Raw genomic sequence first — 13859 nt, 5'->3', positions numbered from 1 at the left:
GTCAGAAAGTAAGACGTGGGGGCAATATATAAGGGAAGCTAAATGTAACAACTAAACATCTATGGCCATTAGGATTACTAAAAATAAGGAATTATAAAAAAAAAAAAATCAGGAAAAAGGGGAGTCTTAACTGTACAGATGCAGATGGCAAAATTGTCCATAATGGTGAGAGAAAATGCAGTACATATTTCGAATATGTATTTGGAACAAAGCTGGATATCGTATTCATGTCATATATTGAGGGTGAAATATTTCCTATTCCAACATTAACTAATGGAAAGAAAACTTGAGAATGACTCTACAGCCTGGTGGTTAGGGCCCTTAGGTGGAAGGCCCAGAGTCCAGTTCCCCTACTCCAATTACTATTTAATTATTTAGCAAAAGTGGAACAGCTTCAATAGGAGAAACAGAGAGATCTGCATCAGAATATCTCTCATGAGAGGTGGGAGGCCCCTGTTTAAATCCTTTCTCCCCATCAGGCAAAGGGAAAAATTGAACTTGTTTCCCACATCCCAGGTTCACAGCCAAGCAGGGGATTTTGAGGACCTCACTGGAACCTAAATTTTGGGCTTAGGCTCCCAAGTGGGGAGGTAGGTACCTGAGTCCTTTTGTGGATCTGGGCTAAAGTGACTCATCAGTAAAGTCAGAAATAGAACCCAAAACTCCCAGTCCCCTACTTTAATCACTACACCAGGCTCATACAAAATGTGACAGGGGAAAAGGTGGTCTCTTCTTTCAATATTCTAGACTTTTTTAAAAACAGTCTAATCATGAGTTACTTTGAGAGAGGTTCACAGACTACAAGAAAACTTTAAAGAGAGAAAAATATTTTACTTTGTTTTGAGATCAATATCATCAAATATGTTTAGTAAAATGTGCGCTATGTCAAATGAAATCATTTGTAAAGCTGTAAACAGTGAAAAATATGATTCAGACTAAAACGTCCCCACTGTTGTAAGAATCATTCACGTGTAAAAATATAGACCACAAATATAAGTATGTCCTTTAATCTCATGCATTTCTATAAAGAATTTTTCTTTAATAAATGAGAAAAATAAAGAAAATTAACTATATAATTTTGTTGACATAAAGCAACAGAAACAAAGAAATTCTAAGTTAAGTATAACACTGTTCATTCCTCCTGTTATACTTTGATACTCCACCAACCTCTCAGATCAACATGCAACTGTACATAAAGTAATCTGTGCTGCCACAGCTTGCCATGACAGGACAAGTCAAGGAAGGTACCATCATCCTCAGTGTTGAACTTGCTTTTTTCAGTTAGTGTTACAACCTACATATGAAATATACTGGTCCAGATTCTGGTTTGTGGCTGATTTGCACAGAGCACAGTTCTGGGCACAGGTGCTCAAAACTGACCTTTGCACTATTCCTGCTGAGGTCCTGCAAAAAGTTAGAGATGCCTAAGGTCTGCACCAGCTTATGTCAGATTGCTAAAAGGGAACAAAACCACAAGCAGAGGTTTTGTGTGGCCCAGGGGCAACCTGCCAATGGACCTTTTCCTCCAGCAAAATTAATTCTAAGCCACGGGAGGATCACCCTTATACCATAAATCTCCCCACTGTATTTTCCACTGAATGCATCTGATGAAGTGAGCTGTAGCTCACAAAAGCTTATTCTCAAATAAATTTGTTAGTCTCTAAGGTGCCACAAGTCCTCCTTTTCTTTTTGTGAATACAGACTAACATGGCTGCTACTCTGAAACCTTATACCAGAGTAGATACAAGAACTACAGTGAGAAGAGTTGTATAAACTGGATAGTTGCATAAACAGGACACATCTGCATAGGAAGTTATCCTCCATGCACTAGTTAAGCCAGCTTTAGGGCCATTTCACACTGGTGGCATAGCAGAATGTGGCCAAATAGCTGATTCAGACCCATTATGTTTATGTTATTTTTATTTTGGCACTTCATCTCTTTTAGTGAAATGGCATAAATTCCTAAGTGTTCATCCAACATCTCCCCTTGCTCTACCTAAATCTGGTCCTACATTCCTGGAACACCCCCCCCACCTCCAGTCTTTAATTTGTGCATCTCCCAATCAGCCACTTACGAATCATTTCATTAGAATATTAGTAATAAAGCTCAGTGAGAATTCCATCTCATGAATTTTACTTCTCTAGGAAACTGGTTATTCAGCCCAAATACATTATTACCCCCACACAATCCCCTCTGGCTCCTTATTCTTTCGTAATTGTAATCGCTAGATTCTCCAGCCAATCAGCTCTGAAATGAAGATAAAAATGAAGCTTAAGGTACATTTCAAAAACTCCACAAATTCCACTCCCCGAACGCCGCAAGCAGCTCCAGCATGTAAACACACAGATCGCCCTCCAGGCTTGTCTTGTCCAGCTGCCAACTGCACATTTTCCCAGGGAACATAAATTGAGATGCACACACGCACACTCGCTGCTTTATACCCATTCTGGGAAGAAATTCCTCCCAGCACAGCACCACCGAGGAGCGTGCACAGAGGCCCTGTCACTCCAGGGTCTGCATTAAAGACAACCCTTGTCTTATTCGCCAGGGCACGGCTTGCCAGCCTCCGCTAAACCAGACAGCCCCGGCCCCAGCGCCTTAGGGCGTGCGAAGCAAGCCAGAGGCTCCGCATAGCTAAGGAGTCGGTGATGCGCTCGGGGGTGCAGAAAGCAGGAGCAGAGAGGGGGGCACTGGGAGCGCGCTCAGGTGGGGGGGGGGGGGGACGATGAGCCGACCCCCCCGCTTAGGGCTCCAGCATTTTTCTGGGGCGTGACGCGTTCCACAGGGAAAAACAGAGCGAGCCGCAGCCCGGGCGCGCCCAGCCCTTCAGCCCCCTGGCCCGGCCGCAGCCTCCCGCCCTGCCCCGCCCCGAGCGCCACGGTCCCGTCCGCCCCGCTCCTGCTCCTGCTCCGAGGGGGAGCGCAGGGCAAAGCGCGGGGCGGGGGCGCCGCCACTCCCTCCAGCTTCTCCTCCACACGCCGCCGCAGCGAGCCCTCCGGAGTCAGCCCCTCTCCCCAGAGCCGCCCAGCCGAGGGCGCTGCCAGGAGCCGGGCCATCCTGGCCCTTTTACCTTCTTTGGCTTTTTTCCTCCGGGCCAGGGTCCCTCCAAGTTTGCCCAAGAAGGAGTCATCTTTCTTCCGCGACGGGGGCGACTTGGGGGTGGTGGGGGACTTGGGGGCCGAGGGGGATTTCGGGGGAGAGGCTGCCATGCCGCGCCCGCGTTCAGGGCTGAGGGGAGGCAGGTTTGAAACCCAGCTGGAGCGGGAGGCTGCTCCCTGCTCCAAACGGAAGCGGAATTATTTCAAGCATTTCAAGCAGCTCCTGCTCTCTGCTTCCCTCCCGCCCTGCGCCACGGAAGGCCGCTCTGTGCGCTCCCCGCTCCCTCAGCCCCTGCTGCACCGCCGTGTACTCCGCTTTCCAGCCCACCCTTCCTGCCCAGTCCTGGGGGCAGCGGGCCGGGCCGGGCCGTTGGCTGCCTCACTGGAGGGGGGATTCCTGGCTCTGCACTAGGAGCTTAGCGTTCAGAAAAGGGGAAGATCTACCACCCACCCTCTCTTCCAGGCAGGTGCATCCTACCCAAGATGTACCCAGCTGCTGTTAAGAGCATGAACTGTGCCCTCAGCCGGGGAGGGGAGGTACCTTTGCTTCTCTAAAGATTTTGACCCTATAAATAATAAATTTGTGACAATCCCAGGCCGGTGAGATTCTGATCTTTCCAAGCAAGATCAAGCCAAGTTGCTCTAATTTAAAACTAGGGCCCTTACCCACATGGACCCAAGGCTGGTGGGCACAAAGAGTTAGCTCAAAGCCACCTTGACACACCCTTCTTTCCCACTCAAAGGTGTACCAAGTGCTCCTCAGCTACAGCTCAGGCTTCTCTTCCATCCGATTTAGATTTATACACTGGGCTCATCCCATAGGGATTTGGGCCACAAACAGGCCCTTATCCTTCAACCATATACACATGCTTAACTTTACACATGACAAGAGATTAGTCCCATCTAAACCTGAAGAACTACTCAGCTTGAAGTGTTTGCAGGGCCATGGCCCAAATTACTTAAATGCTGCTACCAGGATTCCTAAATTCTGGAAGTGGGTGGAAAGGAGTACAGGTTAAGGTGAATGTTTCCATGTTGTCTGACCAATTCTCACTAGGAAAGACAACAAGCTAATAAGAAAACACTAGCAAGCTTTCTGCAAGTTAATACTCAATTTTCAAAATGGGCTTTAATCTCACACTATATTTCTCCCTCCACTCCCCTCTGTTGCATCCATCATCATAGTATGTGGGTACAATATAATGCACTGATAAGAAAGAAACAAAACTGCAACATATATTACATATACAGTAAGAAAAAGAACAAAAGAAAGAACGGTCAGTACTATGACAAATATATGTAAATGAAAAAGAAATACCATTTTCTAGTATATTTCCCATTAAGGAGAAGTACTGTGTCCCTGTTTTCTTAATTGATTTGTAAACGAGTAGCCTGGAAGAAAAGAATAATAAAAAACACAGAGTTTACCATGATTGGCAGTCTGTTCAGGAGAGGCCCAGGAGTGGGACAGCATTAGTGTCATCTGGATGTGCTACTTTCACTTACCACTTAATCACTTGATTAACAATTTAGGCAAAAAGCCACACACACTTCATGCAAATATCTGGCTATCCATTAGGCATAATAAGTGAAATGAAATTATCATGAGGATATTTCTAAATCAGTTAATAATTGTTGTGTTTACAAGTCAGTAACGGTGAGTGTCTGATGAGAGGCAGACATAAATGACAGACATAAATAAATACAGACATACTGTATACTGTTTGCACATGCCCTAGAGAACAACATTCTACAGCCATACAGTGCCATTCTTCTAAACGTGGCATTGGCTTGAGGGTTGGTAGGATATCACATTTCCTTCTGTTTGCTCTCTCTGACTCATAACATTTATTGTATTTTTGAACAGTTATCTGCATATTCTACAGTGTTTCACATGCTACTAAAATCAACTCTATTTTTCAGAAGTACCTAGAAGGACCTAGACAAATTGGAGGATTGGGCCAAAAGAAATCTGATGAGGTTCAATAAGGATAAGTGCAGGGTCCTGCACTTAGGACGGAAGAATCCAATGCACCGCTACAGACTAGGGGCCGAATGGCTAGGCAGCAGTTCTGCGGAAAAGGACCTAGGGGTGACAGTGGATGAGAAGCTGGATATGAGTCAGCAGTGTGCCCTTGTTGCCAAGAAGGCCAATGGCATTTTGGGATGTATAAGTGGGGGCATAGCGAGCAGATCGAGGGACGTGATCGTTCCCCTCTATTCGACATTGGTGAGGCCTCATCTGGAGTACTGTGTCCCGTTTTGGGCCCCACACTACAAGAAGGATGTGGATAAATTGGAGAGAGTCCAGCGAAGGGCAACAAAAATGATTAGGGGTCTAGAACACATGACTTATGAGGAGAGGCTGAGGGAGCTGGGATTGTTTAGTCTGCAGAAGAGAAGAATGAGGGGGGATTTGATAGCTGCTTTCAACTACCTGAAAGGGGGTTCCAAAGAGGATGGCTCTAGACTGTTCTCAATGGTAGCAGATGACAGAACGAGGAGTAATGGTCTCAAGTTGCAGTGGGGGAGGTTTAGATTGGATATTAGGAAAAACTTTTTCACTAGGAGGGTGGTGAAACACTGGAATGCGTTACCTAGGGAGGTGGTAGAATCTCCTTCCTTAGAGGTTTTTAAGGTCAGGCTTGACAAAGCCCTGGCTGGGATGATTTAACTGGGAATTGGTCCTGCTTCGAGCAGGGGGTTGAACTATATGACCTTCTGGGGTCCCTTCCAACCCTGATATTCTATGATTCTATGATTCTAAGTTTTGTTTACTCAGACACTGTGGATCAGGTCAGCAGGTGCTTTAATTTTTTTTTTTTTAAGGATGTAGTTAGAGACTTTTCTAAAAGAGGAGAGAGAAATAAATATAGCCTCAAGACCTTCATATGAGCACATGGAGGCCTACATATTTACACATAATTACACAGCTAGATCCCCATTTATACCTAATTTATTCATGTAAATACGTACTTATGGATGTAAATCTTATGGGCACAGGAGATTAAAAAGATTTTTTTTCAAGTGAAGGTCTGGCTGCCTTTCTGCCACCAGATTCCATCTTAATGACAGAAAGGACAAATCAGATATTTTGCCGGCTACAATGCACACTGGGGCACGTAGCCTTATAGCATGCAAAATCTGAACTAAATGTTCAATTGCTACGTTACTTGTTCGACTAAAAAACCCCGGTACCTTTTTTTTCCCCCTACCTGGTCTTCCTCTTTATTTTCAAAATATGGACATTCAATTCAGAAAAATATATTATGCAACATCCTTTATGGGAGAGATTTTGCTGCCAGGAGGTGGGAAAAAATGAAAAAAAAAAAAAGAATGTGTCTTTAAAATCAGTTTAATCTAATTTGAGACCACAAATATTAAATTGCCTTAACAACAATTGTTATTTCCTGGGGACACTATAGTGGCAGAGTTATGGTTGTTGGGGTGCCTTAACTGTGTATTTACCTTAACGTATTTGGAATTCTTTTAAGTATAACTTTAACTCTGAATTTCCTGGTTTGAAATTCTTAGTACTGGAATAACGACAACATCACTGTAAAGTTCTTTACCGTTAATTTACATGCTACATACCCTCCATCTTAACTTAGTGTTTCTGTCTGGGATCATATATAGAACATTGAATTAAAACTACATACAATAATACAAAGACTACATACATATGTATAAGGGGGAAGTTATGGTTGATGTAGAAAACAACTTTAAATTTCTCAGTTTTTATTTGTGTAAACTCTCAACCTTATATAAAGTTGCAGTAATATAGGTCTACTGGGTTTGTGGGGGGAAAGGTTGTTTTGGTTTTATAAAATTCAATATCCCAAGGGCTCACACACAAAAAACATAACTACACAGCCATATGCTCCTCCTTGTACAGCCCTTCATACCTGTTTTTTTTTAGTTTACCACAGGGTCATATCACTCAGAGTGACATACAACTGCAGTGAAGGAAGGATTTTATCCAAACTAATTTTCTCAATAAGCTGAGAGGGATAGACCATATTAATATACTCATTATGGTCTAGGCCAGAAGTTCTCAAACTGTGGTCCATGAACCACCAGTGGTCTGTGAGCTCCATTCAGGTGGTCCACAAATAATTCCCTCTAAGATGCATGTGACATTGTACTCCATAATGTTTTGTGGAAATATGCTTATGAGTGTAAATATGCTATAACTGGAATATGCTTCATGCAAAAGGTCTCTTGTACAGTATCATTACAAAGTTTGCGATCTTGTCACCTGAACTGGAATCCATCTTAAACCTGGTGCTTTGCCATTTAGGAGGAGGAGTGGGGACCCAGAGAGACAAAAAATTCCCACCTTGTGCTAAAGCTATAAAAGGAGGTGGAACAGAACATGTCCCAGTCATGAGAAAGCCCCAGCTTTTCACCTAAGATGCCTGCTGGAATTAACAAGAGGGAAAGGATTGGGCCCAAACTAGGAAGGAGTCTAGTCTGTGAAAGAAGCTTATTGAAACATCTCTGAGGGTGAGATTTACCTGTATTCAGTTTCTTAATGTATTTGGGTTAGACTTGTGTGTGTTGTTTTATTTTGCTTGGTAACTTACCTAGTCCTATCTGTTATTATTTGAAACCAATTAAATCCTACTTTTAATACTTAATAAAATCACTTTGGTTTATTAATTAACCCAAAGTAAGTGATTAATATCTGGGGGAGCAAACACCTGTGCATATCTCTCTATCAGTAAAAAGAAAAGGAGTACTTGTGGCATCTTAGAGACTAACCAATTTATTTGAGCATGAGCTTTCATGAGCTACAGCTCACTTCATTGGATGCATACTGTGGAACCTGCAGAAGACATTATATACACTGGAAACTGCAGAAGACATTATATACACAGAGACCATGAAACAATACCTCCTCCCACCCCACTCTCCTGCTGGTAATAGCTTATCTAAAGTGATCATCAAGTTGGGCCATTTCCAGCACAAATCCAGGTTTTCTCACCCTCTGCCCCCCCACTCACTCTCCTGCTGGTAATAGCCCATCCAAAGTGACCACTCTCTTTAAAATGTGTATGATAATCAAGGTGGGCCATTTCCAGCACAAATCCAGGTTTTCTCACCCCCCCACCCCCTCCAAAAACCACACACACAAACTCACTCTCCTGCTGGTAATAGCTTATCCAAAGTGACCACTCTCCTCACAATGTGTATGAAAATCAAGGTGGGCCATTTCCAGCACAAATACAGGTTTTCTCACCCCCCCACCCCCTTGTTTCAAAAAAAACACACACACAAAAACTCACTCTGCTGCTGGTAATAGCTCATCCAAAGTGACCACTCTCCCTACAATGTGCATGATAATCAAGGTGGGCCATTTCCAGCACAAATCCAGGTTTTCTCATCCCCCCCCACCCCCAACACACACACAAACTCACTCTCCTGTTGGCAATAGCTCATCCAAGCTGACCACTCTCCTTACAATGTGCATGATAATCAAGGTGGGCCATTTACAACATAAATCCAAGTTTAACTAGAATGTCGGGGGGAGGGGGCTAGAAAAAAACAAGGGGAAATAGGCTACCTTGCATAATGACTTAGCCACTCCCAGTCTCTATTTAAGCCTAAATTAATAGTATCCAATTTGCAAATGAATTCCAATTCAGCAGTTTCTCGCTGGAGTCCGGATTTGAAGTTTTTTTGTTGTAAGATAGCGACCTTCATGTCTGTGATTGCGTGACCAGAGGGATTGAAGTGTTCTCCGACTGGTTTATGAATGTTATAATTCTTGACATCTGATTTGTGTCCATTTATTCTTTTACATAGAGACTGTCCAGTTTGACCAATGTACATGGCAGAGGGGCATTGCTGGCACATGATGGCATATATCACATTGGTGGATGTGCAGGTGAACGAGCCTCTGATAGTGTGGCTGATGTTATTAGGCCCTTTGATGGTGTCCCCTGAATAGATATGTGGGCACAGTTGGCAACGGGCTTTGTTGCAAGGATAGATTCCTGGGTTAGTGGTTCTGTTGTGTGGTATGTGGTTGTTGGTGAGTATTTGCTTCAGGTTGGGGGGCTGTCTGTAGGCAAGGACTGGCCTGTCTCCCAAGATTTGTGAGAGTGTTGGGTCATCTTTCAGGATAGGTTGTAGATCCTTAATAATGCGTTGGAGGGGTTTTAGTTGGGGGCTGAAGGTGACGGCTAGTGGCGTTCTGTTATTTTCTTTGTTAGGCCTGTCCTGTAGTAGGTGACTAACACCTACAAGAAAATAGAGACTGGGAGTGGCTAAGTCATTATGCAAGGTAGCCTATTTCCCCTTGTTTTTTTCTACCCCCCCCCCCGATGTTCTGGTTAAACTTGGATTTATGCTGGAAATGGCCCACCTTGATTATCATACACATTGTGAAGAGAGTGGTCACTTTGGATGGGCTATTACCAGCAGGAGAGTGAGTTGGGGGGGGGGGGGGGCGGAGGGTGAGAAAACCTGGATTTGTGCTGGAAATGGCCCAACTTGATGATCACTTTAGATAAGCTATTACCAGCAGGAGAGTGGGAGGAGGTATTGTTTCATGGTCTCTGTGTATATAATGTCTTCTGCAGTTTCCACAGTATGCATCCGATGAAGTGAGCTGTAGCTCACGAAAGCTCATGCTCAAATAAATTGGTTAGTCTCTAAGGTGCCACAAGTACTCCTTTTCTTTTTGCGAATACAGACTAACACGGCTGTTACTCTGAAACCTCTCTATCAGTGTTATAGAGGGCAGACAATTTATGAGTTTACCCTGTATAAGCTTTATACAGAGTAAAATGGATTTATTTGGGGTTTGGATCCCATTGGGAGCTCGGTGTCCGGGTGCTGGAGGCAGGTGACCTGCTGAGCAGTTTTTGGTTAAAGTCTGCAGCTTTGTGGGCATGGACCAAACCTCGGTCTGTGTTGCAGCAGGCTAGTGTGTCTGGCTCAACAAGGCAAAGTTCTGGAGTCCCAAGCTGGCAGGGAAAACGGGCTCAAAGGCAATTCCAGCACATCAAGTGACAGTCTCTATGACCAAACCCGTCACCGTGCATGCCTGGGCGGCCGCACACAAGAGAATGAAGTGCCACTCCACTAATTAGGTGCCTGGACCCTGGAGAAGATGCACATGTAAGGTGAGGTGGTGGTCTTGGGGGGAATAGGGCAGGTGAGTGGGCAGTGGGTTGAGAAGAGGGGGTGGGAGGAATTTGGGACATGCAGGGCTGCAGCAGCCAGAGAACGAGGTGACTTTCCCCAGCTCTAGGGCTGTGGCTACTGGGGAGAGATGGCCTTCCTTCCCAGCCCCAGCTCGGGGGCTTCCGCGGCAGGGGAGAGGGCACATCCATCACATTAGAAAGGTAAGACTACTGATATTAAAATATGAGTTGTGTGCTTTTATTTGTAGAACAAAAAATGTTAATAATTAAGTTTTTTTTTAATTTAGGGGTTTTATCCAAAGCACTTTACAATAGTTAGCTAATTAAGTGGTCCGCCAAGACCCTCAGCAATTTTCAGTGGTCCATGAAAAAAAAAGTTTGAGAACCACTGGGTTAGGCAAATAGGAAGGAGAGCTTGATTAGCGGAAAGAATACCACAGTTTAGATTTATATGTGTGGCCTCAGATAACTGATTCACAGGAGAAAGCTCAGCTTTGATGTCATATCTCGTTTTCACTACATTTCTGCTATTTAACACACGGTTCAAGCTGGGCTGACTAAAACAAAGTCACACAGTAAATTAGATTGGATTGTAGCTCAACATGTTTCTTTTAACTACACTTTTTCTCTAACCTTTAGACCACATGATCGTCAGACACTGAGTGGAATTTCAAGATCACTCAGTGCTGGCATACTGATGCTCTCATTGTAGTCAGTTGTGACATTCCAATTGGCTTTAGTGAGAGCAGAATTAGGCCAGTTCTGAATGCTTTTGAAAATCCCACCCTAAATATTTTTCTGAATGTTTGCAATCAACCATCTGCTAAAGCCTTGACCTGCCAACTCTATGCAGCTAATTGCTAAGCATTCATCTCATCATTAATTATTTCTGTAAGCTTGTTAATAGCTAACAGCAAATTAAGAGAGGATACTAAGGTGACAGTGCATATCCACCTAAACAATGAGGAGTCCGGTGACACCTTAAAGACACAGATTTATTTGGGCATAAGCTTTTATGGGTAAAAAACCCATTTCTTCAGATGCATAGTGTGAAAATTACAGATACAGGCATAAATATATATATTGGCACATGAAGAGAAGGGAGTTACCTTACAAGTGGAGAAGCAATGTTGAAGGCCAATTCAGTCAGGGTGAATGTTGTCCACTCCCAACAACTGATGAGGAGGTGTCAATACCAAAAGAGGGGAAAATTGCTTTTGTAGTGAGCCAACCTCTCCAGTCCCTATTCAAGCCCAAATTGATGGTGTTAAGTTTGCAAATGAATTGTAGCTCTGCAGTTTCTCTTTGAAGTCTGTTTCTGAAGGTTTTTTGTTGAAGGATGGCTACTTTTAAATCTGTTATTGAATGTCCAGGGAGATTGAAGGGTTCTCCTACTGGCTTTTGTATGTTACCATTCCTGATGTGTGTCCATTTATCCTTTTGCTTAGAGACTGTCCGGTTTGGCCAATGTACATGGCAGAGGGGCATTGCTGGCACATGATGGCATATATCACATTGGTAGATGTGTCGGTGAATGAGCCCCTGATGGTGTGGTTGGGTCCTATGGTGGTGTTGCTAGAGTAGATATGGGGGCAGAGAAGGCAACGGGGTTTGTTACAGGGTTGGTTCCTGGGTTAGTGTTTCTGTGGTGTGTAGTGTTTCTGTGGTGTTTTCTGTAGTTGCTGGTGAGTATTTGCTTCAGGTTGGCGGTGTGGGGGAGACTGTTTACAAGCGAGGATTGGCCTGCATCCCAAGGCCTGTGATAGTGGGGGATCGTCCTTCAGGGTAGGTTGTAGATCATTGATGATACGCTGGAGAGGTTTTAGCTGGGGGTTGTACAAGATGGCCAGTGGTGCTCTGTTATTTTCCTTGTTGGGCCTGTCCTGGAGTAGGTGACTTCTGGGTACCCATCTTGCACTGTCAATCTGTTTCCAGGTGGGTATTGTAGTTTTAAGAATGCTTGATAGAGATCTTGTAGGTTTTTGTCTCTGTCTGAAGGATTAGAGCAAATGTGGTTGTATCTCAGGGCTTGGCTGTAGACAATGGATCGTGTAATGTGTCCTGGATGGAAGCTGGAGGAATGTAGGTAAGTATAGCGGTCAGTAGGTTTCCAGTATAGGGTGGTATTTATGTGACCATCGCTTATTTGCACTGTAGTGTCCAGGAAGTGGATCTCTTGTGTGGACTGGACCAGGCTGAGGTTGATGGTGGGGTGGAAATTGTTGAAATCCAGGTGGAATTCTTCAAGGGCCTACTTCCCGTGGGTCCATATGATGAAGATGTCATCAATGTAGCGTCAGTAGAGGAGGGGCGCTAGGGCATGAGAGCTGAGGAAACATTGTTCTAAGTCAGCCAGCAGTGCTGGTGCTGTCCCCAAATCTGAAATGGATGTGGGTGAGGACAAAGTCACAAAGGTCAGCCACCAGGTGTCCCAGGGCCTCCTCAGGGATACTGTTCCTGACAGCTTGTAGTCCATCCTCATATGGAATATTGGTGTAAAGAGCTACATCCATCGTGGCTAGGATGGTGTTTTCAGGAAGATCACCAATGCATTGTAGTTTCCTCAGAAAGTCGGTGATGTTTCGAAAATAGCTAGGAGTGCTGGTAGCTTAGGGTCTGAGGAGAGAGTCCAAATAGCCAAATAATCCTGCTGTAAGAGTGCCAATGCCTGAGATGATGGGGCATCCAGGATTTCCAGGTTTATGGATCTTGGGTAGCAGATAGAATACCCCTGGTCGGGGCTCTAGGGGTATGTCTGCGTAGATTTGTTCCCATGCTGTAGCAGGGAGTTTCTTGAGCAGATGGTGTAGTTGGAGAGTTGCTTGGTAGCCTCCTGTTCATAATCTGACCTGTTCATGATGACTACAGGACTCCTTTGTCAGCCCCTTTGATTATAATGTCAGAGTTGTTTCTGAGACTGTGGGTGGCATTGCGTTCTATACAGCTGAGGTTATAGGGGCAAGTGATGCTGTTTGTTTACAATTTCAGCCTGTGCACGTCTGCAGAAGCACTCTATGTAGAAGACCAGTCTGTCATTTCGACCATCAGAAGGAGTCTACTCAGAATTCTTCTTCTTGTAGTGTTGGTAGGAGGTTTCCTGTGGGTCAGTGATCTGTTCAGTGGTGTGTTGAAAATATTCCTTGAGTCATAGATGGCAAAAGTAGCCTTCCAGATCACCAACAGAACTGTATCGTGTGTGTGGGGGTGGTGGGGCAGAAAGAGAGTCCCTGAGATTGTAGATAGGACAGATCTACAACCTACTACCTATCCTGAAGGACGATCCTCCACTCTCACAGGTCTTGGGGAGGCAGGCCAATCCTTGCTTACAGACAGCCCCCCAACCTGAAGCAAATACCAGCAACTACACACCGCACCACAGAAACATTAACCCAGGAATCAATCCCTGTAACAAACCCCATTGCCATCTCTGTCCCCATATCTACTCTAGCAACACCATCATAGGACCCAACCACGCCATCAGGGGCTCATTCACTTGCACATCTATTAATGTTGTATATGCCCTCATGTGCCAGCAATGCCCCTCTGCCATGTACATTGGCCAAACCGGGCAGTCTCTACGCAAAAGGATAAATGGACACAAATCAG

At 44.5% G+C, this 13859-nt stretch overlaps 1 protein-coding gene across 3 annotated transcripts in view; it reads right to left on the bottom strand.

Moving 5' to 3' along the window:
* Positions 1–3554, bottom strand: part of PARVA (parvin alpha) — an 83773-nt gene extending 80219 nt beyond the window's left edge. The window contains exon 1 of one of the 3 annotated variants that reach the window (XM_073347629.2): positions 3072–3554. In XM_073347629.2, the coding sequence (XP_073203730.1) occupies positions 3072–3210 (139 nt within the window). In that variant the 5' untranslated portion in view covers positions 3211–3554. The remainder of the gene's footprint in view (positions 1–3071) is intronic. The other 2 variants (XM_073347625.2, XM_073347627.2) reach the window with 2 other exon arrangements.
* Between the last annotated feature and the right edge of the window lie 10305 nt (positions 3555–13859).

This window comes from Lepidochelys kempii, chromosome 6, assembly GCF_965140285.1.
Source record: "Lepidochelys kempii isolate rLepKem1 chromosome 6, rLepKem1.hap1, whole genome shotgun sequence".
Classification (NCBI taxonomy): domain Eukaryota; kingdom Metazoa; phylum Chordata; order Testudines; family Cheloniidae; genus Lepidochelys; species Lepidochelys kempii.
The sequence above is the reverse complement of the archived record's forward strand: the minus strand, read 5'-3'. Positions and strand labels throughout refer to the sequence as shown.